Genomic DNA, 27,409 nt, shown 5'->3' with positions numbered 1-27,409 from the left:
ATAATACCCAGTTTACTACAATGGGTAGTGTTTTCACGGCTAGCAGCAATGTCCCAGCCATTACGTTTTCGAAGAAGAAACGTTACCGCCTAGCAGACTAGCGGAAAACACGGAAAGCAAATATCCTTCATGCGGAGAATGAGCGGTGCATTTAACCTAAATTACAAATCGTTAGATTAATTTGTACTGAATGCACCCCTGCCTTCATAATGTCCAGTGCTTATTCTAATAACTAATCAATGAGCCTGCCGCAGAGAGCACAGTTGAGGGTGTCCTTTGTGGGGCTTTTCTTGATAGCAGTCTCATTGATCAGCACGACAGTGTAAAAGTGACTTGCCTTGTAAATGCTCTTATGTTTTCCGCCGATGTACTTTTTGGGCTGGTACCACTCCCAATGTAGCTTCTTGCCGCATCATTCAGATTTTCTTCTCCGAGACGCTGGATGTCCTCAATAGTGCATACGTTTGGTGCTTCTTCGAGGATGCAAACCTCAGGCAAACCAACGAGCCGCTCGTAGATATGAACTGCAGGTTATTTATGACAAGGCTTAGCGTGAACGTATTTGGCAGCTAAAGGAAGGCGTGAAGTATAATAATATTTAATTTATTTTTTATTACAAGGATGAGGGAGGCAGAGATGAAAAGCTAGGTTTGTAGCTTGACGGGCTTTCTCCTCCCAACAACGGATAAATAATTTTCAGCAAAAAAAAAAAGGACATTATCAGCATATCAGTACAGACAAAAACAAATAATCTGCAAAACAACAAATTGAGCATGATGATGCACGAAAAAAAGTTTTAACAGCGCTTCGTAACACGTGAGATAAAAACAATTCATGCCACTGCCAAACCTACTCACCAGAAAGAGTGCGGAGAAGCCATAGAACCATCCTGTGTTCTTCTTTCTTGGGCCGTTGGAAATTCTTTCAGCTACCGCCTAAGCCTATGCATCAAAATGCACAATGGGAGTACCAGAGTACCACCGTTAGTCTTGCTTAAAACTATCTATGGTGCGAAATCATTCTGTAGCGTTTACCCTATCTTTTGGGGCTTTAACTCCTGGGCCTCTACCATCGCTTAGGTAACTGGGAAGCTGGAACCAATATACAATGATGGATTTGATTGATTGTGAGGATTTCTGCTTATAACGCATGGACAATAAAAGTCCTGGCCAAGTCCTGACTGGCGGAGTCTGTCCCAGCTGTGGCATCAATGCCTCCAGCATCTCTACCTTGATAGCTTTTTCCACTCCTCAAGGAGACGTACGTTTTGATGTCTCTGCAGGACCTTCAAACCCTTGCGACACGTCACTGTCGACTGCATTGCCTCCTTGCGGTTGTCTGATAGCAAAACCTGACCTGATGACGACGATGATGATGAACATGTAGCTATCCTTTTGCAAATGTGAAACTACAGCGTAACAGAAAAACACACACCCAAGCAAGACAACAGGACACGAAGCTGTCCTCAAGAAAGTCTCGTGTCCTGTCGTCTTCCTTGTGTGAGTGCCTTTCTGTTAGGCTGCAGTTCCACCTGTGACATGAACTAACTAGCTCAGATCTAAACCTTTCTGGAGTATCCCTTTGCAAAGACCAGTGTTGCCAGTTGACCTTGCTGCGCCATTTTGGTCCCCAACTGAACCAGCGCAGACGGGCGCTCTGCATGCAGGAGAGAGTTGGTGCTCGTACATTGCGACGGCCGAATTTTTTTCTTCGCTGCTAATTGCATAAAATATAATTTGTGCACTGCAGTAAATATTAGGTGATAGCTTATGCAGCTCGTTTGGGCGAAAAGCTGTCGGCGCAATAGTAGCAGCAGTAGAAGTCGTCTACACCGCGTGTGGTAAATAATCGGGGGAAACAAAAAAATCGTATCATGGTAATTTGTGGTTCCATGATTGATGATTGATTAGTGGTCATAGGCGAGGACGAGTTAAGGACGTGTAAATAATAAATAAATAAAAAAATGAAAAAGGGGTTTAAAAGGTGTCAAAATGTCCAATGTAAAGAAAGTGCTTGATTATGCTAATTAAAAAAAATTATGTGCGGAGTTGATCAATTAGTCATGTAATAATTCAAAGAAAACAGAAAATTGGTAAAAGGGGTTCCAAGGTGTAAAAATGCTCAGAATGTAAAGACATTGCTTAATGATGCTTAATAAAAAAATTTAGAGTGCAATTATTCAATTAATTAATTGAACTAACTAAAATGAAACACTGAAAAAGGGAGTTCAAAGGTGTGCAAATCTCAGAATAATAAGCTATTGCTTGATACGGATAATTAAGAAAGTTTAGTGCGTAATTGATCAAATAAGCAATTGAAATACTTGAAAATATGAAAATTGATAAATGGGGTTTAAATGGTGTCAAAGCATGACGGAGAACTTTAGCGTGCTGTAAGGAGGTGAGTCGAGTCTAAAACATTACTTAGTCATGACTCAGTCATAATCATGTCTTATGACCCACATTAATAATGCAACATAACATGAGCCAACGCTTTCAATGTGGTGTGCCGTAATATCTGAAGCATATATAAACATAGTCATGATTCAGAGTCATAATACTCACGACTTGCAGTCATATTGCAAGGTAGCATGACTAAGCATTTTACAAAGCATACTGCAAGGTGCGGACTCTGCAAAACCATTAATGTAATCATGACTGATAGTCATAATCATGATTCATGACTAAGTCACATGCAACATATCATGACTCAGTACTTAAATTAACACTGTAACGTGTGGAATGTAAAACTTTATATGTAATCATCACTCATAGTCACAAGCATGACAATTTTTGTTAGCTCCAATTAACTGATTGACGGTTATAGACAAAAGTGGGCAATGAGTGTACTACATTTGTACTCGATATAATCTATCTCGTGATATCATTTGGTGTAGCCTAATGTTCTAATGCTAATCACAATTAACCAATTAGCGGCTATTAACTAAGACCCGGAATTAGTGTACTGGAACAGACCAAATATAAGCTCTCAAATTATATATGACTTGACAAAGCTTAAAGTATAGGCGTTAATCACAAATAATTGGTTAAACGTTATTAACTAAAACAGGAAATTAGTATAGCGCAAACGCACTCAATATAAACTATCCAATGATATATAACTTCATGTTATAGCCCGAAGTTCAAATTTTTTTCGCAGTTAATTACATAACGGCAATTAATAAATACCGGCAATTAGATTTTTGCAATCGTACCACATATAAGCTATCGCGTGATATATGATGACTTTTAGCCTAAAGTTCAAATGTTAATCACAATTAACCAGTAAATTTATGAATTAAACCAGCAATTATTGTAGTGCGAACATACTCGGTATAAGTTATCCACTGATATATGACTTGATGTTGTAGCGTGATGTTCAATTTTTAATCCAAGGTAATTTAATTATCGCAATTAACGAATACCAGTAATTAGTGTATTATCATCGTACACACACACACAAGCTATCCTGTGATACATGACGATGTTGTAGCCTAAAGTGCAAGTGTTAATCCCAGTTATCTAATTAACAACGAATAACTAAAATAACTAAACAAACGTTTAAATGTTAATCGTACTTAACTAGTTAACAGTTATTAACTAAAACTGGCAATTAGTGTAGTGGAAACCTACTCTGTACAACCTATCCAATGATGCATGACTTGATGCTATAGCCTGAAGTTCAATTTTTAATCACAGTTGACTAAATAACGGCAACTAATTAAGAGTTGCAAATAGTCAAGCGCAATTATAGTCGACGAAAGGCATCCAGCAATATATAACTTGATGTTGCAGCGTGAAGTTCATTTTTATTCACAATCAGCTAATTATCTATTGAACAGTTAGTACCTAAATAACTTTAGTGCAATAATACTAGACATAAGCTTTTCATTGAGATAACAATTGTGGTATTATAGTTAATATAAAGCCCAACTGAACATCGACCGCGGACACTTCACATTCGGTAACCGACTGTCATCAGCCAACTAATACTACGCATTGAAACAATGCGGCGGTGAACGACATTTCCTAGTAAGGAATGTCATTTTAGTTTAACTACAAAGCGGTGATCCCCACAAAAAAATCCACTGAATGTTCCTTATTAGTTAGTTCGGCCAATTTCTCCTTTTACCCCACCCTGGCTCTACATATACAAAGCGTGTCACTCGTAAGCTGGGGACCAAAATGGCAGTCCACAAAGCTTGATGGCCGCTTTTGGCCAAAATAGGAACCCTGGCAGGAGATGTCACCATCCTAAGCCCGGCGCTGCGGCGGAACATAGAGGCTCCCTATTTCTCTTGGTACTCCAGGAACTAGGCCCGCCATGTCAGCACAGTATAGACTGCAACGCCGTTTCCTGGCAATGGACTAGTCACGCTTAGTGTGACCGGCGAAATTCCCATGAATTGTTCAACTGCACTATGCATTTCTCGAGAGCAGCTCGATGTACGTTAGAACCAGGTAGATTTAAACTTCTCGGCTTATATTCTTTTTATGCGGGAGGATATTTTATTACACCAAATGCAGCGCGACGCATTATTTACAAGCACGCCGACTCTGACGACTTTTGGCTTACTGAGCTAACCTTTTCCGAATTAATTTTAATCGCAAATTATGTTCAAAGTATAAAGCAGACATTACATTATATGTGATCGAAAGTAAAGTCAATTTTGTGCGTTTATTGACGCTATGTGGAGCTTAGTCGCTTGATCGTACAGAATAACACGTTGACGCATCTTGAAATCCGAAATAGATGACGCATAGATAATGGTATTGTTCCCAGCAGGATATTGCTCAGGCTCGCAGTCTGGCTACGAGTAACGTTATGTATTTACTGGCAAATTCAGTCCGTGTGCAATCAACGCGTTTCAACGACAAACGTCGATCGGCCGAACCTTGACGCACTGCAACCCACTCAATAACCACGCGACAATGGATATTTAGTTCGCTACATGCTCAATTCAGTTTTGAAGCGGCAACTTACCACTGTAGTTGAAGAGCCAAATATCGGATATAGATTGGTGGAGTCAACGTCACATCACCCATGGAATGCAGAAAAGAAAGTGCATGTTAGGTGCCCATTTAACATTGGGAAGTACGTGTATGTATATATTTAGTTTTGGAATGATAATTTAGTTTAGCCTTCCTGTTGGCGGCGCGCTGGCGGTGGCATCAAGAAGTGAGATAGATTTGTATTTTTGCACTTTTTCGCAACGAAACAAACGCGGAGTGAATGAGAAAGTTTGTTGGCGCATGCGCTGCTCCGGCTGCAGCGCAGCGTAATCATAAGAAGGGAGACCCAAGAAAAACATTTCGCGTGTAAATTCACCTTTGGCTCGGCTCCGTATTCTCGTCAGGCTCGGCGTCCTATTCTTCCCAGCAACACGCCAACAGGTAGCGCTGAATGCTTAATATGCATTTGCCAGCCATACCGTTCACTGTCACTTGCATCCGGCATAGAGACGTTATCTGCCGGAAACGCTATGGAACCGCAAACTGCAAGCTGTACAAGACAGGTATGCACGTTAACAAAAAGAGTACAAAACGACCTTACCCTTCCCTCTAGTTTAGCCTGGCACTGTCAAGCAGTTTTCGCATATTAATGAGCGTGCCGCTTAGCTTAGCTGTGCTAAATTTTTATGGAAGAATAAATATCTTCGTGTATTTTCACTTTCCTTTTACCCTCCCGTCCATCCGCTCGCACTGCCAGGAAATGACTATCTCACCTGTGCCAGTACTGTGGCCTCATGTACGTAAGCAAATGCCAGAGAATTTCAAATGATGGGACATTCGCACCTGCCCAAGCAAGTGACACAAAAATGATAGACAGAACAAATTTGGCTTCGCTTTTTATGGTTTAACGTCGGAATCCGATTCAAGCTATAAGAGACGCCGTAGTTACGGACTGCGAATATTTTACACCGCCTGAGGTTTTCTTAACGTACGCTAATATTGCTGATTACACTGACGACTTGCTTTACGCCTGCATCGAAAGCGGCCGCCGCGGCTGGGATAAACTCGAACCCTCGGATACAGCAGGGGAGCGCCCTGACCTCTCCCAGTCGAAAAAAGGAACCTACAGAAGACTCTATTTGGCATCAACACAGATTGTGCACGTTTTTGACAGAAAAATTGTCGTGACAAGGAAAATTTCTTCAGCAACATCGGAATTGTGTGCTGTTACAACGACAAATACTACAGAACTACAGACAAACAAAAATATCACAAAAAGCTATAGAATTACAGAAAAGTGCTACAGCCCATCTGGACATTTTAATGTTAAGGGACGATTACAGAGTACGCATTCATATTTTTGGCACGGTTCTGCCGTTTCTTTAGAATGGGGAAATTCCACGGCGGACACAGAATATATGCGTCGTAGCAACCACGACAATAAAGCGACAGCTGAAAGAGACGCACCGCCAGTTGAGAGCTCTCGCCTGATATGGAGGTAATTTGGAAGCTTATTCACAGGACGCCTGCTCCTGTAATAGTCCACCGGTAGTGAGTAGGCAATAAAAACATCCCTCAGCTAGAAAGCGGACGAAATTCCGCAACGAGGAACAGGGATGGAAGACATTAAATGATAAAATGGCGTCCGTGTGCTGTGCGATGTCAGCGCACGTTAAATATCCCCAGGTGGTCGAAATTACTCCGTAGCCATCCACTACGGCTCCTCCTTCTCTCTTTCCACGTTAACTCCAACGTCCTCCCTTCCCTTAAGGCGCGGTTCAGGTGCCCATAGAAATGTGTGACAGATACTGCGCCTTTTCCTTCCTGTGAACCAATTACTATATTTCCGAAGTCTTCCACTACGGCGTATCTCATAGCCTGGATAGCTTCGGGACGTTGAAACCTGCAAAGAAAGCCAAACCTTAATAATAATACAGCACACGGACGCCTCTTCGTTTCGCCTCCATCGAAACGCAGCCGTCGCAGTCGGGATCTAACTCGGGTACTCCAGCACAGTAGTCGGGCGTCTTACCACTGCACCACCCCGGCGGGGCGACTTCGGAAACTTCTAAGAATTTAAGCAACTTGGTGGCAGCAATAAACACCGCTATAAACCGCAATTAAGTTTCGAAAAGGGAACAGAAGTATCTGGAACAAAGTAGACTTCCCCGGCGCGGTGGCGCAGTGGTTAATGCCCCGCCGGGGTGGTGCAGTGGCAAGACGCCCGACTACTGTGCCGGAGTTCCCGGGATCGAATCCCGGCCTCGGCGGCTGCGTTTCGATGGAGGCGAAACGAAGTAGCGTCCGTGTGCTGTGCGATGTCAGCGCACGTTAAAGATCCCCAGGTGGTCGAAATTACTCCGTAGCCCTCCACTACGGCCTCCCTCTCTGTCTATCCACTTTCACTCCAACCTTCATCCCTTCCCTTACGGCGCGGTTCAGGTGTCCACAGAGCAAGTGTGACAGATACTGCGCCTTTCCCTTCCTATGAACCAACCAACCAACCAACCAACCAGTGGTTAAAATGTTCGCCCCTGTAACGAAGTGCCCGGGTTCGGTCCCGACCGCCGGCGGCTGTGTTTCGATGGAGGCGGAACAGAGGGGCAGACGTCTACTGTGCGATGTCAATGAATATTAATGATCCCCCAGGTGGTCGAAATTACTCCGGAGCCATCCACTACGGCACCCCCTTCATCCTCCTTATTTTGTGATTCTGGTGTCCACGGAGAAACTGTGACAGGCACAGTGCTATTATTATTAGTATTATTATTAATATTAGGACCACCCGGGGAGGGAATAATTCGCGATAAACATCGGCGCATTTTGCGCTACAAAGAAACAAATGACGATGACAATAAAAACATTTATTGAACAAGGTTAGCACTTTACCTTATGTGGGGATTAGGGAAAGGGATAACATGGCGTCCAGGTGACACTGGGTGGGAACAAAGAGCACAAAATCACCCCAGCACCTCGAAGGTTTGCCATGCGTGAAAAGCAAATTAATCAGGCAGCATGCAGGCGGCTATTAAAAGCAACGAATAAATATTGCAATAGTTCGCCGTGATAGCCTCTGCCATCTTGAGCCACGTCTAGCTGTCTTATGACAGCGAGAATTTGGGAGGAAACGTTGAGGTTAGTAATAGCGATGTTATAAAGCGGATGTGCATCACACATTCTAATTCAAGGAATGACAGAGCGCAGGTGGGCCGTTGAACGCAGCTGCTTGCGACGGTACGTGGGAAAGTTGGCGGCACGCAAAAGTTGCCCAGGCCAATAATATATGAGCTCTCTGCGCAAAATATCCGGTCAATATATTATTCAATTTCCGGCCATTCTTTCTAAAAAAAAATATGCATGATAATGCGCGCATAGGCCCCCAGTGAAAAATACACGTGGCTACGATTATTGCCAGATCTTTATCGACTGAGGCTAGCCTAGCAGTGCTGTTGAAAGAACTAGAGGGAAAGAAATGAGATCTAACAGGACCTTGTAGGGTTTGCAGAACCGGTGAGGCGTATACAGTGCTAAATGGTGGGTAGGTAGTACGCTATCGCATCTCAGCGGATAGGCGAGCATTATGCCTGAAAATTCTAATCAAGAATATAGGTGGAGGCGTAGAGGAATTCCGTAGACATGGAGGCGGTTAGCGTTGGTTGTTTTGTTTACGATGTTTAACGTCCCATGGCCACTCAGGCTATGAGAGGCACCGTAGCGAAAGGCTCCGGAAATTTCGATCGCCTAGGGTTCTTTAACGTGCCCTGACATCGCACAGTTTACTGAGGCCTTGCTTTTCCCCTCTGCCCAAAAGTGCCGTCGCAGTCTTAATTTAGTGTCGCATCCTTTTGCACAGCAGTTAGCGCCGTTCTCACTGTGGCACCGCGGCCAGGCGGTCGTTAACGTAATTAAGACGTGAACACTGAAGAGACCGTGTGGCCCGCCTCTCCCCGCTCCCCCTAGAATTCAGGAGTGGTGACCAGATAGATACGTGAGAGCTTTTTTAAAGCAGTGGAATTGGCAAAGAGGATAGTAAAAAAAAATATCTTGGGAGTTCCTATATATATATATATATATATATATATATATATATATATATATATATATATATATATATATATATATATATATATATATATTGTACTGTGATAGTCAGAACTTCAGCCATCGACATGCACCAGTGCGTTGTGCGACGAAGACAAAGAAGTACGCTGGGCTCGCCGTTGCAAGGTCCTCTCCTGACAGCTCTCCATCTGAGCGTCAATAAACGCCCTATTACAATTGGTGGAGGTGCCGGAAACGATCCCATCCAAACTGGAATTGCGAAGCCGTACACTGCCCTCTACGACCGCCATGCAAGACGAGTCCACTTCGACGCTGCCGGCCGTTCCACCCACGATCATGTGTTCTGGCGTCGTGCGCCAGCGTGACCCTTGCCTCTTCAGTGGCACGGCCGATCAAGATGTCGACGACTGGCTGTCATCGTATGAAAGGGTAAGCAGCTACAACAAGTGGGATGACTCATACAAGCTCAGTAACGTCATATTCTATCTGACGGACGTGGCGAACCTCTGGTTTCGCAACCATGAGGCTGACCTGTCATCTTGGTCGACATTTAAAAAGAATTTCGCGGAAGTGTTCGGCCGCCCGGCAGTGCGTAAGCTACGTGCCGAACAACGTTTACACAATCGTGTTCAGCGCGCTGATGAGACCTTTACCAGCTACATAGAAGACATCGTTGATCTCTGCAAACGAGTCGACCCGGCCATGCCGGAAGCGAACAAAATCCGCTACATCCTCGAGGGCATTACTGAGGACGCCTTCCAGATGCTGGTAGCGAAAGATCCCACCAGCGTTAGTGAAATCGTCAAGCTTTGCCAGAGCTACGACGAGCTCCGCAAGCGGCGCGGTTCTAGGCGCCGCTCCAGTGTGTGCGACGAAGGCGTATCCGCATTAGCCCTGGGTGGTTCGCCAACTTCTGAAGGGAGCACGCTGAATCAACAGATCAAAGATTTTATTCGTGAAGAGGTCGCACGTCAACTCTCACTCCTTCCCCATTTTCAAGACTCGGGCCGCCTCGTTCCTGAACTGGCTCCATCTTTGGCCCCTACTATACGCCGTGCCGTGCAAGAACACGTCGCTGATGTCTTGTCGTCCAACACCGTGCTGCCGCCTGTGACGGCACCTCTCACGTATGCCCAAGTAACGGCTAGGCCACCACCTTCGCCCACGTCTGGCTCCTATGTGCAGGTCCCTGCCTACCGTTCACCGCCGCATGCTGAGCCTTCGTTCCAAGCCCCACCCTCAAGGTTCCGCCCACATCCTATGAAACTTTGGCGTACTACGAACAACCTTCCGATTTGCTATGCCTGCGGTCGGCCGGGCCATGTTGCACGCCTTTGTCGCCGGCGCCTCCAACCTTCACAGCCTGACATTCGACTTTACCCGTACGATACCGACTCACGCTCGCAAATGATTCCGCCCGGTTCTCAATTTGTCTCACAAGATCGCCAAACCTATGCCACTCGTCGATCACATTCTTCTCGGCGCCGATCGCTTTCTCCAATGCTGCGACGTCCTACCAGCACCGTTGAGGGAAACTAACAGTCGCAGTTCCGGGGGCAAGAACTGCGCTTGTTTCGAATTCCTCAAGTCCTCCGCGTCGTCCCGCTATTGTTATCAAAGTTTCTGTAGATCCTCTGCCACGCATCGATGACGCACTGGACTGCTTGCAGGGCGCAGAGTTTTTCTCCTCGTTGGATTTACGATCTGGCTACTGGCAGGTGTCAATGGATGACGCTGACCGCTCTAAAACTGCCTTCATCACACCAGATGGATTATATGAATTCAACGTCATGCCCTTTGGGCTTTGCAACGCCCCGGCCACATTTGAACGCCTCATGGACACTGTGCTTCGTGGATTCAAGTGGCGAACCTGTCTTTGCTATCTCGATGATATCGTAGTCTTTTCTACCGATTTTCAATCCCATCTGCTCCGACTGAAGGACGTTCTCACTTGTCTCGCTACCGCCGGCCTCCAACTGAATCTGAAGAAGTGCCGCTTTGCTGCTCGCCGACTAACTATTCTAGGTCATGTCGTTTCTAAGGATGGCATTGTTCCCGATCACACCAAACTTCGTGCAGTTGCCGAATTCCCACGCCCAAAATCACCGAAGCAGCTACGAAGTTTCATCGGCCTGTGCTCCTACTTTCGCCGCTTCATCTTAAATTTCGCCTCTATTATTGCTCCTCTCATCCAGCTCCTCTCCGGTAGCTCCGACCTCTCCGCATGGACACCTGCTTGTGATGACGCCTTCAACACTTTACGCCGTTTTTTGGTTTCGCCTCCCATCCTCCGCCACTTCGACCCGAATGCGCCAACTGAGATTCACACTGACGCTAGCGGTATTGGGATAGGCGCCGTTCTCACTCAACGCAAACCTGGTATCCGAGACTATGTGGTGGCGTACGCAAGCCGCACCTTGACCAAGGCAGAGTCCAATTATTCTGTTACGGAAAGAGAATGCTTGGCCATTATTTGGGCCGTCGGAAAATTCCGTCCGTATGTCTATGGCCGACCATTCTATGTGGTCACTGACCATCACGCTCTGTGCTGGCTGGCGTCCCTCAAGGACCCGTCCGGCCGCCTTGCTCGCTGGGCTCTTCGCCTCCAAGAGTATGACATTCGTGTCATATATCGCTCAGGCCTCAAGCATACTGACGCGGACGCTCTTTCGCGCTCACCGCTGCCTCCCTCTTCGTTGTCTGATGAGATCTGCGCCTACGATTTGTCTTCGCTTGCCACTATCGACATGGCCACGGAACAGCGGCGCGACCCGTGGATATCTACACTTCTGGACTTTCTTTCAAGTCACTCTCCAGGTCGTTTGTCTAGGGCGTTTGCCCGCCAAGCTCACCATTTTTCAATTCGTGACGGGCTGCTCTATCGCCGCAATTATCTTCACGACGGAAGGAAGTGGCTTTTAGTCATCCCCCGTCATCTCCGCGCCGAAATTTGTGCTGCTTTCCATACTGATCCCCAGTGCGCCCACGGCGGAGTGTTGAAAACCTACACGCGCTTGCGTCTACGCTTCTTCTGGCGTGGAATGTACCGCCTTATCCGCCATTTTGTCCGCTCTTGCCAATCTTGCCAACGCCGAAAAACCCCTCTCAAGTCTCCTGCTTCATTCCAGCCGTTGCCCTGTCCTGCCCGTCCGTTTGATCGTGTCGGCATAGATCTATACGGTCCCCTTCCTACAACTTCAGCTGGCAACCGCTGGATTATCGTGGCAGTGGATCATCTGACCCGCTACACTGAGACATCATCATTGCCCTCTGCTTCCGCACGCGACGTGGCTGCCTTTATTCTGAAAAACCTGGTTCTTCGCCATGGTGCCCCTCGCGAACTGCTCAGTGACCGCGGACGCGTTTTCTTATCAGACGCTCTTGAGGCTCTCCTGAAAGAATGCCGCATCATACACCGCACCGCTACCTCGTACCACCCTCAGACGAATGGACTGACAGAACGTTTCAACCGCACTCTCGGTGACATGCTGGCTATGTACGTGAACACCGACCATTCCAATTGGGACCAAGTTCTACCGTTTGTTACTTACGCATATAACACCGCGACACAGGCCACTACTGGATTCTCTCCATTCTTTCTCCTTTACGGGCGCGAGCCACCCTGTACTATGGACACACTTTTTCCCTACCGCCCTGACGTTTCCGAATCTTCCCCGCTATCCGATGCCGTCACGTACGCAGAAGAATGCCGTCAGCTCGCCCGCTCTCTCACAACAGAAAATCAGTGGCAACAAAAATACCTCCGTGATACCGGCGAAGCTTCGTCATATCTCCCGAACTCTCTGGTGTGGCTCTGGGTGCCCTCCACAACCCCTGGCCTTTCAAAGAAGTTTCTTGCTCGCTACCACGGGCCATATAGGGTCCTCCAGCAAACATCTGCAGTCAACTACGTAGTTGAGCCCGTCACGCCCTCTGCGGACTTGCGTCGCCGTGGTAGTGAAACAGTTTACGTGAACCGATTGAAGCCATTCTATGACCCGGCTGTGCTTTCCGCGCCATAAGTCGCCAGGATGGCTCCTTTTTTTTACCCGGGGGGAAAATGTACTGTGATAGTCAGAACTTCAGCCATCGACATGCACCAGTGCGTTGTGCGACGAAGACAAAGAAGAAGTGGTGGTGGTGGTGGTGACTATGGTTTATTTTTGGGGAGGGGGTACTGGTCACGTCTTATGTTGGCCATCTTTGTGGCATCACTCTTGGTGACCAGGGGGAAGGGGAAGTTGGGTTTAGGGGAAGGTTGGGGGGGGAAGGTTGCTGACGCCGCCTATGTCGCCGCCATTTCCGCACGAAGCACTATGGGCCCATGCAGGCCTACAGAACAGAGCTGAGGCCAGACTCCTCCAAATAAATCAGGAGGAGCCGGTGAGCAGAAAGTTGGTTCCGAGATGGGAAGAGCAATTGCCCTTCGGTATCAGCAGGGAGACCAAGATTCCGATAGCCATTCAGAAGTTTCTGACGATGGCCAGCGGAGGCTGGACACACGAGGAGTAAGTGTCCCAGTGTGCCAGTATTGCCGCAAGAGGGACAGGCTGGGCTGGGAGCTCGGCCACAGGCATACATGCGGGACGGAGTCCACGTGCAGCCTATTCGAAGTCGTAGGAGGAGGGATTTGTCCTTCCGTGAAAGTTTGTCAGAGAGCCGTTGGAGATGTTCACCAGCGGCAATACGACGGTCAGGATGGAAAGACCTTATCGACCTTCTCAAGAGGGGTCTTGAAAAGTCAAAAGGTGTGACAGCCTCAGTGACTGGGGCGCCGTTGTCATGCGCCGCTTTGGCCAAGGCATCCGCCTCTTCATTGCCCTGGACTCCAGTATGTCCTGGAACCCAATGTAGGGCCAGTTGATACCCCGAGTCCTGAAGGGCTAGGAGACGGGCTCGGAGAATGTTCACCGAGAGGTTGGTGCCGTGGTAGATAGTCAGGAGCTGCAGAGCAGATCTGGAGTCGCACAGAACATTCACAGGTCCAGGAGGGACACTGGAAGCGATGAACTGTGCGGCTAGGTGTAGACCGGCCAGCTCAGCAGCTGTTGAACTGGCAGGGAATGACAGGCGGCAGGACCTAGACTGGTCTAGCTGCGGTGCTGTCATAGCAGCAGCTGCTTGGAAGGTAGCGGGTCGAACCGAGCCATCCGTAAAGAGGAGTGTAGATTCTCTACACTCCTCAAGGAGGGCTGCAGTTGTCTGCTGGAAGGCAGCTACAGGGGTGTGACGTTTGGTGTGACCATCCGTATCCAAAAAGACAGGAATTGGGGGTCGATTGGGTGGAGGGGGTAGGACTGAGAAACCTGGGACAGGACCGATGATTTCTCTGTACACTGTATACAGCTTACCCATACGAGAATGGGATTTGCTGTGCAGCCGTGCTAGGAGTGAGGCACCATCTGGAGCATGGCTGAGACGATCAATGTGGGTCAGTCCCCTCTGGGCGAGGAGAAGATCCAGAGGGTAGATACCAGCTTCCGCAAGGGTAGCGGGAATCTGTGAGGATTGAGGGACTCCGAGGAATCTTCTAATCCAGCGCCTTCGAATCGTGTCGAGACGAATGACTCGAGTCGGCCGAAGGGAAACGAAGGGAAGGGCATATAGGATGACCGAAGTCGCCGCTGCCTCGAAGAGCTTGATTGCCCAAGTGGAGGAGCACCCATTGCCATTAGCAAGGAGACGCTGGACTGCTCTTCCCACACGATCGAGATGGGGAATGAGGGCTTTGTCAGCTGGGATCCAGGTGAGACGGTCGTCAATTGTGAGACCTAGGTATCTCACCTGGCGTTTCCATGGAAGAGGGGTTCCTTCGATATGCAAAGTTGCAAGACGGCGGGAACTCCGTGCTCCTCTGGGATGGTAGACGAGGGCCTCAGACTTAGTAGCCGAGAGGGTCAATCCTTTAGATGATAGGAAGTACTGGACGCCGTCCAGTGCCTGTTGCATAGCCTTCCTAGCGGAGACAATACATCTCTTTGGAGCTCGGATCCAGAGGGCTATGTCATCTGCATAGATGGAGCAGGAAACTTTGTGGATTCTGATCTGCTGAACGAACTTCGGCAGGCCAGCTAGGACGAGGTTGAACAGCCAAGGACTGAGGACTGATCCTTGGGGAACCCCAGATGTAACAGGACGAGGAGAGCTAAGTGTTTGCCCAACTCGAACTTGGAAGGTGCGATTGGAGAGGAACGCCGAGACAAAGCTACGCAGTTTCCCAGTCACTCCAAGGGCATCCAGAGCCTGCTCAATGATGGCATGGGGCAGGTTGTCAAAAGCGGACTGGACATCCAGAAGGACCAGGAAGACAATATCGCCCGCATATTTGGCTTCCTCAAGGGTGGAGACCACATCTGCTATAGAGTCTGCAGTGCAGCGGTGCTTCCGAAATCCTGTCTGCATCTCTGGAAGGAAGTTGGTTGCTCTGGCGATCCATGTGAGTCGTTCCAGGGCAATGAACTCCATGGTCTTGCAGGCTGCAGATGTAAGAGATACAGGACGGTAGGAGGATAGTTGTTTAGCCGGCTTACGGGGCTTAAGGATGGGAACAACGATGGCATTTCTCCAGTTGTCCGGTAGTATGCTGCTGTCCCATATGTCGTTGAAGACTGCGAGGAGGCGCTTCTTCTCCGGGGCATCCAGATTACGGAGCATCTGGAGTGTAAGTCCGTCAGCGCCAGGAGCTGATTTCTTCTTCGAGCGGTTGAGGGCACGTTGAAGCTCATGAGGGGCAATGGGTTCATTGCAGAGGGCAGAGATGGTCTGTGCCAAAGCTGCTGGTGGTGAAGGGGTAGCCCGAAGGGGCGAAGGGGGATTCGCCACTGGAAGTCCAGCGGATGGGGGGGGCGTGGCTGACTTGGAAAGGAAGTCGGCAAGTTGCTCTGCCAAGTCTTGAAAGGAAATGCCTCTTGCGATGGCTGCTCCCAGGACAGGTTGTCGATTGGAGGCAACCTGCAAAAGGGATTTGAGGATGCGCCAGGCAGCAGAGGACTGTCTGGCTGACTGTATGGACCGGCAAATGCTGGCCCAGTTTTCCCGGGAACGACGATTAGCCTGACGACGGCAGCAAGCATCAATCCTGCGGAAGGCCTTCCAATGTTCGGGATGGTGGGTGCGCTCGGCCACTCGCTCAGCCCTTCGTCTGGAGGCCCTAAGTCCGAGTAGACGTAGGTCCGGGACTGGTGCATGTAGTGGTACTGCGCAGGTGATTGTGGAGTTCTTGGCACAACGTCCAAGAAAATCCAGGAAGTCACCTGCAAGTGGGATGTCTTTCACTCGTTCTCTGAACTCGGCCCATTTGGTAATGGGGTAAAGCTTTTCCCTCCTCCTACCCCTCACAGAGGGGTTAAGGAAGATGGGAAAATGATCCGAGCCCAAAGAGTCAGGTGCTCTGGCCCACGAATAGTGGCAGGCATCAGAGATGAGAGCCAGGTCGATGAAAGAAGATCGCCCTGGCCGAATGAAGGTTGGGGAGGTAGGCTGTAGGAAACGAAGGCCAGCTGCATTGATGGCGTCCAAGAGCTTTTTGCCTCGGGTGGTGCTGGACTGGTTGCCCCATGCCCTGTGGTGGGAGTTGAAATCCCCGCAGATAAGGACATCCTTACCTAGACGGGAATGAAGGGCAATGAGGCAGGAGGGGTCCCAAGGAACTCCTGGAGGGACATATACTGAAGCAACTGTAGTGTCCGTGTCACCCATACGGACGCGCACGGCACAGATCTCCAGTTGTCCTAGGTCAGGTTGGGCAACATCCATCAGTGTGTGGGGTATGTCACTCCTCACATAGATGGCTGTGCGGGGCCTGTGTTGTGGATGCGAAGGATCCAGGCAGGGGGCATCATTGCAGTCCTGGTTGGAGCAGCATGAGCGGCCAGAGTACCCGGTGAATCCTGGTAGTCGGAGGTTCTCCGCTGGGACTCGGGTCTCCTGTAAAGCAAAGACATCAAATTCCAGAGATTTCTGGAGGATTAGATCTTTGAGGTCCGCGTGTCGTACTCGCAGGGAGTTGGTATTCCACTGCAAGACACGCGGTCTCCTGGGAACAGGGTTGCGTCTGTTCCTACGTCTGGCCATGATGGCGAGTGGTCGGGCTCCCAGTAATGAGAGCAGCAGCTTCTCCCAATCGGCGAGCGCCAGAGTTGGGTGGGAGCTGGGTCATGAGCGCTTGGACAGCAAGTCGTAGCGCTTCGGTTACCGAAGTGAGTGTGGCTTGGATATCCACCGCCACAGGTTGCTGAGGGGGCTCCCTAGCTGGTACGCTGGGGTGCTTGGGACTCCGTGACTGGAGGGCCTTTGAGTAGGATTCGAACTGGGTAGACCCAGACCCAGTGGGCTGAAGAGGGCGGAGCTCGTTGAGCACTTGCCGCCGATCTTCAGGTGTTGTTGTCTTGCGGAGAGCCGTGGTTAGCTGCTGTTGGTGTCGCCACTTGGGACACGAGGGATCAGCAGCCCGGTGCCGACCTCCGCAGTGAAAACACTTGGGAGTGCTAGAAGTGCACTTCCGAGTGTGGTGTGATCCGCCGCAGATGGAGCAGCGATCAGGCCTGGTGCAAGCGGCGGAGACATGATTAAAGGCTCCGCAGCGGGTGCACTGGAGGGGACGAGCTTTCAGTGGTCGAACAGCAAACTTCATCCCATTGATGTAGACATGGTTAGGTGGAGGGGCAGCGAAGCGGACGGAGACAGGGTGGCCTCGACGACGGACGCCGAGTATCTCAACATCAGCCTCAATGCCCTCGGCAATGTCCTGTTCCCGGACCTCGCGATCGACGCCGAAGATAGTGCCCACATGGAAGTCCATGCGGGAAGCCTCGAACGAGCGAACGGGAATATCGAGGAGGGACTTGAGGGTCAGGAGGTGATCGCGGGCTTCCTGGGATGACACATCAGCAGCCACGATGTTTCGTTTCCGGTTGAGCCGGACCTCGATGACCCCTGGCTGGCCATACAGATAGGCACTCATGTGTTCCTTGATGGTTGCCCTGAAAGAAGTGTTCTTCTCTCGAGGGGTGAACAGCACCGTGGCCACACGAGTCACCTTGGGGCGGTTGATTCGGCGTGTGACCGTAGTCCAACCACCGGTATCCCGATCGCGATCAGGAGCCGGATGGTTGGAGCGGGAAGGCTGTTGTGCCGTGGTGGAGTTAGCCTGGTCCTGAGTTAAATCAGAGGAGGTAAACCAGGTAACCTCAGGAGGCGAACCGGAGGATGGTAGGGCAGCGGTCTTGTCAGAATCTTGATGTTCAAGATCCTCGCCTAAGGCTGCAAAGGAGTTATGCAGAGTTACTTCACCTTGGGAAGTGAGCTCTTGCGAGGGTCCGGAGGAACGAGGCTTGCGGAGGCGGCTCGCAGTTGCGAGTACCTCGTCCAGTGCCTTGAGCTGGGAGGAAAGGTCTTCTTTTCCAGCTGGAAAGGAAGTAGATGAAGTGTTGCTCTCACCAGATATGACAGCCTCGAGTGCCTGGAGAGACGCCTCTGGCTGTCCGGTAGGGAGCAAAACAGGTGATCGGCACGAGTCAGACGACTCGGCTGTCGCAGCAGCATCGTCGGTGACTTTGCGCTGTTGGCGCTTGGCCTTTCCTTTGCGCTGAGGCTTGGGAGGTGGGTTGTCGGCAGGATCCTTGAGGAATTGCGCCGCTCTCAACCGGGTCACAGGAGGGGATGGGCTGCGGCTACCGGTCGGAGATGAAGAGACCTGGGGCGGTGGAGGCCCTGAGGCAGGAGGGGGGACAAGGTTGCGACGGGACTCCTCAATGGAGGGGGTTGTCAGCAACCGAAGACTGTCGTAGAAGTCTTCAAGTTGTCCCCGGACATGGCACTCGATGTCGGCACGAAAGGATGCCGGATCTCGGCCGAGGCTGCGAGTACGGCGGCGGACCGGTTGGGGACCGCCGCGGCGAGCGGCATGTACGCTGGGCTCGCCGTTGCAAGGTCCTCTCCTCACAGTTCTCCATCTGAGCGTGATTAAACGCCCTATTACAATATATATATATATATATATATATATATATATATATATATATATATATATATATATATATATATATATATATATATATGTATATATATATATATATATATAGAGAGAGAGACAGAGAGAGAGAGAGAGAGAGAGCTTCTATTTATCTTCAGATATCTTATAGTTGCGCGAACAAAGACACACACAAGACAGGGTATAGGACGAGCGCAAACTGCCAGCTGTTTATTGGAAGGAAAAAATGGCAAAGCAATGCCCCCGTATCGCCAAACAAGGAGCAAAGAAGAGCGGTTGCGGCAAGAAACATGCTAGGCCCTTTGCGGAATGCGCAATCGGAGGTGTCTACGAGATATTATTGTCTTGTGGTAAGGTGTATGTAGGCCAGACTGGACGCTGCGTGAACGATCGTGCACGGGAATATAACTTATCCTTAACAACGGGGGAAGGTTCTAAGTCGGCTAAGCATTGCGTGTTATGCAGGGGTTGTCAGCCTCGGCTGTATGAGATTAGGGTTCTCGGCAAGAGCCGCAATTCACTCGCACGTGAGATCGTGAAAGCGTATTTTATAAAGATGAGAGGGACTGACTGTATCAGTGAGTATTCTGTTGTGCTGTACAGCAGTCAGGTAACTTTCCTCGATAAAATAATCTGAATTCAGTGTCCCAGTGTCTACTGCTTCTGACGACCTGTCGTTGGTGGTAGTGGTTTTATACATATATATATATATATATATATATATATATATATATATATATATATATATATATATATATATATATATATATATATATAGCCACTACCACCAGCGACAGGTCGTCAGAAGCAGTATATATATATATATATATATATATAGAAGACAACATAAATACCCAAGAAAGTAGCAGTGGGGACAGCGGCCGATGTAGCTCAGTTGGAAGAGCACCGGACGCGTTATTCGGAGGTCGTGGGTTCAGATCCCACCATCGGCACGTTGTTTTTTCTTCTACTTTGTGTCTAATTATCTTTCCCCTAAACAGATTACATTACTAATTTCTGCGATTATCCAAGTAAACAATAAAAAAAAAGATATAAAATACCATCCCCAACGCTTTCCTTGGCCTCGCCGACTGTTGGCTTCTTTCCTTCATGTATTATAACGAGCACCCTCATTTCCCCTTGATTGATCTGCTTATATATATATATATATATATATATATATATATATATATATATATATATATATATATATATATAAATAGGGAGGGGGTTGAATCTCGAATGGGTCCGGTAGGTCATAAACTTAAAGTAGGTGACACACGATGAAAAAACAACACTTTAATCCGACGTTTCGGCCGGGGTCCGGCCTTTGTCAAGGAATGTAGCAAAGGCCGGACCCCGGCCGAAACGTCGGATTAAAGTGTTGTTTTTTCATCGTGTGTCACCTACTTCAAGTTTATATATATATATATATATATATATATATATATATATATATATATATATATATATATATATATATATATATCCAAGTAAACAATAGGTAACAAGTAATAGGTAGGAACAAGTAAACAGTAGTTCTCAAGGAAAGGCACACAACTGTCACGTACTTCTCAAGGAAAGTCACCCAGTCATCGGAGAGGAACTGTCCAAATCCCTGGATCCTGGCGAGCAGTCAGGCACAGTCAGCGAATGCGGCCGCAGAATGCTAGCACGAGTCCGCCGTCATCGCCTTTGTCGGAGAGCCGTGCGCTACCCGGCAATGCTAGGTGGCATTATTTTCCCTTCGAAAAAAAAAAAAAGACATCGCAGTGGTGCAACCAGCATAGTAGGGACGCTAGGTTCCAAAAAACAAAATCAAAAGGAGAAAAACGGGCCACTCAGAATGGAGGCCGGCGAAGCTGTTACCGCGTATAGTACGGCTTAAGCCGCGCAACGTGCACAATATCAGAGCTTTGCTTCCGAGTACGTCGCGATTGCGTGACACAGTTAGGAAGCACTTCATAGTTAACAGCACTGACGCGTCGCAGCACTTTGTAGTGGCCGAAGTAACGGCAAAGCAGCTTCTAGGACACGCCCTGGTGACGGACAGGTGTTCACACCCATACTTAATCCCCGGGATTGTAGTCGACTTGTCGGTGGCGAAGGTTGTAGCGGCGGGCATCAGTGCCCTGCTGTTGGCCAATGTGCAAGCGGGCCAATTGACGGGCTTCTTCAGCGTGTTGGGCGATCTCTTCGGCGTCTGGTGAGAGCTGGTCGTCCTCAACGGGGCGCGGCAGCATGGCATCAAGCATGGTCTGGACTTCACGTCCATACACGAGGCGAAACGAACTGAAGCGCATAGTTTCCTGGAGGGCCGTGTTGTACGCCAATGTTACGTACGGTAGCACCTCATTCTAGGTCTTGTGCTGGACATCCACATATATTGAGAGCATGTTCGCAATAGCGTGTTTATTCGTTCAGTTAGTCCGGTGCTTTGTGGGTGGTGCGCTGTGGTCTTGCGGTGGCCCAGTATAGCTCAGCTGAAATATCTGGTCGAGTAATTGAGCTGTAAACGCCGTCCTTCTGTCAATAATAACGTACCAAGGGGTCGCAAGGCGACCTTCTGCATGAAGAACTGAGCAACTTCTGAAGCTGTGCCACGGGGAATTGCTTTTGTCTCGGCGTAGCGAGTCAAATTGCCAGTAGCGACTATGATCCACTTGTTGCCGGCCAGAGGAGGTCCATCCCTATTTGATCAAACGGAGCACCGGGTACCAGGACGGCCAGGAGAAACACTGCTGGCTTTCACGGTGGCGTCTTCCGGCGCTGGAATTCATGGCAGCTTTTGACGTAGTGTTTGACATCGGCTGATAGCCCGGGCTAGTAGTACATGTTTCGTACCCTGGCAAGCGTTCGGGAAAAACTCAAGTGGCCAGAAGTGAGTTCATCGTGGCATGCTAGGGGAATGCGGCGCGAAGATCGTCTGGGATCACCAGAAGATACCCTGGCGCAAACAGAGAGAGCCAAGACGTCGAGAGAAGTGTCGAGGTAGAAGTGTGGCGCGACCTTCAATGTGATCAATCAGAGGTCGGATGTTCGTGTCAGCCCGCTGCCGAGACATTATGTCCGATGTGTGCAGGGTACCGAGAAAGCCGCTGTCGTCATCAAGTTCTGGTTCTGTAGTGTGGAGTGGTGCACGCGACAGCGTGTTGGCGTCTTCGTGTTAACTTGTACACGACGGTAATATCGTATTGCTGGAGTCGAAGGCTCCAACGAGCCAAACGTCCAGACGGGTCTCGTAAATTAGCGAGCCAGCAAAGGCAGGATTGATCCGTTACAACTTTGAAGGGGTGGCCGTAGAGGTAAGGGTGAAACTTCATGGTGGCCCACAGAACAGCAAGGCATTTCTTTTCGGTCATTGAGCAATTTCGTTCCGCACGAGAGTGTTCGGCTAGCATAGACTATAACCCTCTCAATGCCCTCTTGGTGTTGCACAAGGACAGCGCCAATACCGATGTTGCTGGCGTCGGTGTGGATCTCAGTACCAGCCTGTTTGTCAAAGTGCGCAAGAACGGGAGAAGTCCGAAGGCGCTGGCAGAGCAATGAGAAAGCCGCCTCTTATTCTTGAGTCCAAACAAAGGAGGTGTCATTTCTCATGAGGCTCGTCAATGGTTCCGCAACGTGGGCGAAGTCAGATTTTGGATTGGAAAACATTTATTTCGTCAAAATGCAGATGCAGATGGCCCGCTCTAGATGGCCTCCAGTCCATGGCTGGCGGTGACCTTAGTGGCCCACTCGGTGGCCAAGGCTTGAATGGCCGGTTCCGAGTTGACCAGAACGGCCTCCCATCGCTCAAAAGAAGGAATTTGTACTATATCTTCCGGTGGAGGTTTTTCTTTACATTGCCATAGTACGTGATCATACGTGGCTGGTTCGCCACAGAACCTGCACGCGGGGTTAAAGTCATCCGGGTACATTTTTGCTGATAGGTAAGGGCTAAGAAAGGATCTCGTCTGGAGTCTCCTCCAAGCGGCCTCCTGTGCCTTATCCAACGTTTTGTCAGGTGGTGGAAATTTGCGCCGTTCCAATCTGTAATGACTTGTGATATCGTGAAAAGATGCCAGCTCCTCCTTGGAGTGACCCATAGATACGAAGGACCCACCGACTCGGTTGACGAAACCTCGAGCCATGTTGTGGGCCGCCTCATTTCCCGGATTCCCGGAGTTAGCCGGCACCCATATCACCTCAATTTCTCTGTATGATTGCCTAGTCAGTTTCAGTATTTTCTGCGCTGCAGTTAAAATTCTGCCCCCGCAGAGCTACGGACAGCAAATTTAGAATCGGAGAAGATTGTATCCGCGTCGGTGCTAGCTATGGCTAGTGCCACAGCTGCCTCTTCCGCGGTTTCCGAAGATTTTGTCACTATCGACCCTGATGCCTGCAGCGCCCGTGCACGTCCACCACCGCCAGTGCGAACGCTCCTCTTGTTGCGTATTCTGCCGCTTCAACATAGACAGCTCCTTTGCTCATTGCGTATTTTTCGTGTAGAGCTATTGCCCTAGCTTTCCTCCTTCTTTCGTGGTAAGAAGGGTGCATATTCTTTGATAGTAGTTTGATTGTCAGTCGCTTGCGAAGGAGTTTGGGTAGCTGTGTTTTCGTGTCCTCGGGTGGAAGTTCCACGCCTATACCTAGGCGCTCCAGTATGGCTCTGCCTACCTTAGTGCGCTTAAGCCGTTCTTTTTGCATTGTGAGGTGAGCCTCCTTGAGCTCCTCTAGTGTATTATGTATTCCCAGTCCCATGGGTCTTTCTGTCGATGTGTAGTTCGGCAGCCCCAGTGCTGCTTTGTATGCTTGCCTAATTATTGTCTCGGCTTTGCCTTTCTCCGCAGAATCTAGGTTTAGGTATGGTAGCGCATACACCATCCTGTTCAGGACAAATGCCTGCACTATCCTACAGAGGTCTTTTTCTTTGACTCCTCTCCTACGGTTGGCAATTCTTCTGATTAGCCTATTTGACATATTAACTGATGTTTTCAGCTTTTGCAGGGTTTCTTTGTTTTGCCTGTTAGCTTGTAGATACAGCCCTAAGATCCTTATTGACTGCACCTCCTTGATTGGAAGTTCTCCCACGCACACGTAGTTTCGCTATACGTTTCCTCAGCGATCTTAGGTGTTTGTGCTTCCTCAGTCTCTTTTGCAGGCTGAGGTGGGCTTCCCACATATGGAGTAGCGGTGAGTCGGAGATTTGGCCTTCCTGTTCTATCGGCACCTCCGATGTGGTTTGATTAATATCCTTTTTAAGTGACTCGATCCAATCATCGAGATTCGCGATTTCTGTTTCGGCTGTTTGCTCTCTTAGGTCTCTGAATTTATCCCAATCCGTAATATGTGTCTGCCTTAGCCGATTCGAAGGTGGTGGCAAAGATATAGTGGTCACTACCTAGTGCGTGACCTGTGTTTAGCCATTCGGCTCACATTATATTCCTAGTAAGGTCCGGTGACGTGTCGACGCTGATGCTATTGCCTAGCCTCGTGCATTCCTGTGGGTTATTTAACACGGAAAGACCCATGTTATGTATCGCTTGCCATACTATGTTTCCTTTTTGGCTGGCTTTAACGTATCCCCATTCCGGATGCGGGGCATTGAAGTCTCCGACAAATAGAAGCTGCGCTTTGGATGCCAACCTTAGGCTTCTGACCAGTAGCTCCGGAATAGATTCAGAATAAAGAGATTTTTGTTATCTCGACTTTTTGGCACTATCTCGAGCAGAATGTAGTTTTCCTTGGAGCTGTCAATATTGTGCTGTATTGCAGTGACATTGCGCTGCACCAGCGTTGCAGTGAACGCACCCGTGACGGTACCGGCGTCGTATCTCGGTGGTAGGAACGCTTTGTAGCCCGGAAGTTTCATGACAGAGCAAGATTTGGAAAGCCACTCCTAACCTGAATCCCTATATGCATGCAAGCTTGATCAACGTTACTTTTTTCTCTACATGGATTAATGAACGAACACAAAAATAATGTAATGAAGCTTGCATAAATTTTGGACCCTATGAAATAATTCCTGAAGTATTTGACTTCTGCTTGCTTAAAAACATAAATCGAATGAGGCAGCAGCTTTTATGCCACGTCTTACTTCTTACGTCACTGAAGTTTCAAAATCACAGAGACGCATCATCTACTCGAGCAGTGTTGGAAGCGGCTGCAGAGGACTGTCACTGGTAGGTTGCTGTGTCTGACAATTAACAGTCGTTTAGTAACGTAATGTTGTCAACAACCGGCAGTGTTTGCATGACCGGCAGCTCAGATTAGATGCACGGCGAGGTGCACGACCGATTCGAGCATCCTCATCGACTGCAACTGCACATTAGTGTGTTGAGCCGCTGTCTTAAATGCTCTGCGCATTTGGCTGCGTCTAGAAGAACAAAATTACGCGCTTACCAGGGCGAGCGCTAGGTAGGTTGCTGCAGTCGGAGTGCACGCCCTAAAAGGAGAAAGCGTACGAAGCTGAAGGCAAAATTCAGAACGCAGGGTCATAAAGGACGTGCCTCCACGCTGGAAGCAGTCTTTGAGGATAGGCGAACGTAATTTCCAAGCGCCTGGCGGAAGGTCATAAGTCTGTCTTTGGCAGCTGCTTTAAAGAACGAGCTGCGTTTCCATAAGCGTCAATGAATACTGTAACCGAACGTGACAGTTTAGTTATGTTAGATTCCTAACTGGCAGTCGCTGTAAGAACACCACAGCTAGGTAGTAAAATTCGGAATAGTAGCGCTACCGATTCATCGAGGGCGAATTTTGGTTGCTATATCGACGCAGTCCTATCCCTCTCTTATACCAACGTGTGTGGTAACCCTCCCTCACGGTCTCGCCTGTGCAGAGGATGTTGCGCTTCGGAGGATCCGAGTTGGGGTTGACCTCACTCCTACCGTCATTCGGTTGTTGTCTCATTTTCGAAATTGAAATTCCCACCAAGGATGTCCGATGTGTAATTGCCAAAATATTGAAGCTGACACCCACTTACTGTGGGACTTCTCAGCACTGAAACCGACATAAATCCGGCATATGACGGTAGGAGGTATTTCTCCGAGAAATCCTGCTTCATATATTGCCTGGACATAGCGATAACACCATGGCTCACTCCTGGACTTTATAAAATCAGGAAACCAATTTTCCGTGATTTTAGGTTTTTTCATGTTTTAGCAGATACCCTCTGATGTCTTGAGCGAATGGACTATTGTTCGCTAGAAACGTGGTTGCGTAGAAGGTGAGTCATTGCTAAGTTTGTCATGCATCTTGGGTATTTGGGATTGATTAATGAGCATTGTTGTGGGCCACACTTAGCGCACTACCCGTGTTCTGTTACACACATTGTTGCGACAAAAACAATCACATAATATTTTGGCAGAAATGTAACTGCATCGTGGTAAGAAAGATTATTTTTTTTTTAGCTTTCGTGATGCTTTGTCTTGATCGAAGCATCTCTTTCAAATATTTGAGGAGAGCTCCTTATTATTTATTAATTTTTACAATGCACACATGTGATTACATCATCATCATCATCATCATCATCATCAGCCTGATCATACCCACTGCAGGGCCAGGGCCTCTCCCATATTTCTCCAATTTACGCGGTTCTGTGCTAGCTGCTTCCACTTGACCCCTGCGAACTTCTTAATCTCATCCGCCCACCTAACTTTCTGCCGCCCTCTGCTACGCTTTCCTTCCCTTGGAATCCAGTTTGTTACCCTCAGCGACCACATACATAAATTGTATGTATGTATTGTACATTGTGATTACATAAATGCACTCAAAGAATTCTAGCCAGAGGCTAGTCATGGATTCCAAAATGAATATGTCAACCTACCGATGATTCAGTGAGAAAGGAAACAACAATACAAAGCGACAATATACAAACTGAAACTCTTTCATATAAAAATATGGCCAAGGATAAAAGAAATGTAATCCTACAATAATATTGTCACGTTCAATATAATAACATTAATATGCTATGCCACAGGTAGAGGATATAAATAGAGTCGCTTTATTGAGGCATTTTCGTAAAAAGAAAAAAAAAATCTTTAGTGCTTTTTAAATGTGTTAGGAGAAGATAAGAGTGACCATTAAATAGCACTCAAAATTTTGACAGCTCAAAAAAAAAAAAAAAAAAAAAAGACAGCGAAGCCGTAATGATTGTTCGATTTTGGAAGTAAGCACTCTTCATGTGCGCCTGAATGAGAACCGGGCGGAGGGGACCTTTATGGAACTGAAGGGAAGGTGATATGATTTCAAATAACGTTATTTACAAAAATGACTAAACATAGAATCTTAGGTTAGTTAGTAGTATAGCCTTAGTTTGTGTAAATAAAGGCCGCGACGTAGCTCTATTTGCTACGAAGTTGATCAAGGAGCCATTTTTGCAGTTTTACCACAGGAGCAATATAGGATTGGTAGGTAAGCCCTA

The 27,409-nt window shown here is 48.3% G+C and overlaps 1 protein-coding gene across 1 annotated transcript in view; it reads right to left on the bottom strand.

Annotated features, from left to right (window-relative positions):
- LOC146190119 (uncharacterized) overlaps positions 1-25,896 on the bottom strand; it is a 72,569-nt gene extending 46,673 nt beyond the window's left edge. Inside the window, exons 1-6 of the mRNA XM_084605420.1 lie at positions 25,810-25,896; positions 24,424-24,488; positions 21,550-21,695; positions 18,453-18,725; positions 1,265-1,408; positions 338-524 (exon numbers count right to left, since the gene is read on the bottom strand). Of these exons, the coding sequence (XP_084461546.1) occupies positions 338-524; positions 1,265-1,408; positions 18,453-18,725; positions 21,550-21,695; positions 24,424-24,488; positions 25,810-25,896 (902 nt within the window). The remainder of the gene's footprint in view (positions 1-337; positions 525-1,264; positions 1,409-18,452; positions 18,726-21,549; positions 21,696-24,423; positions 24,489-25,809) is intronic.
- Positions 25,897-27,409: the final 1,513 nt, after the last annotated feature.

The sequence above is a fragment of the Amblyomma maculatum genome, chromosome 5 (assembly GCF_055883805.1).
Source record: "Amblyomma maculatum isolate TAMU_Amacu chromosome 5, ASM5588380v1, whole genome shotgun sequence".
NCBI classification, from domain to species: Eukaryota; Metazoa; Arthropoda; class Arachnida; order Ixodida; family Ixodidae; genus Amblyomma; species Amblyomma maculatum.
The sequence above is the reverse complement of the archived record's forward strand: the minus strand, read 5'-3'. Positions and strand labels throughout refer to the sequence as shown.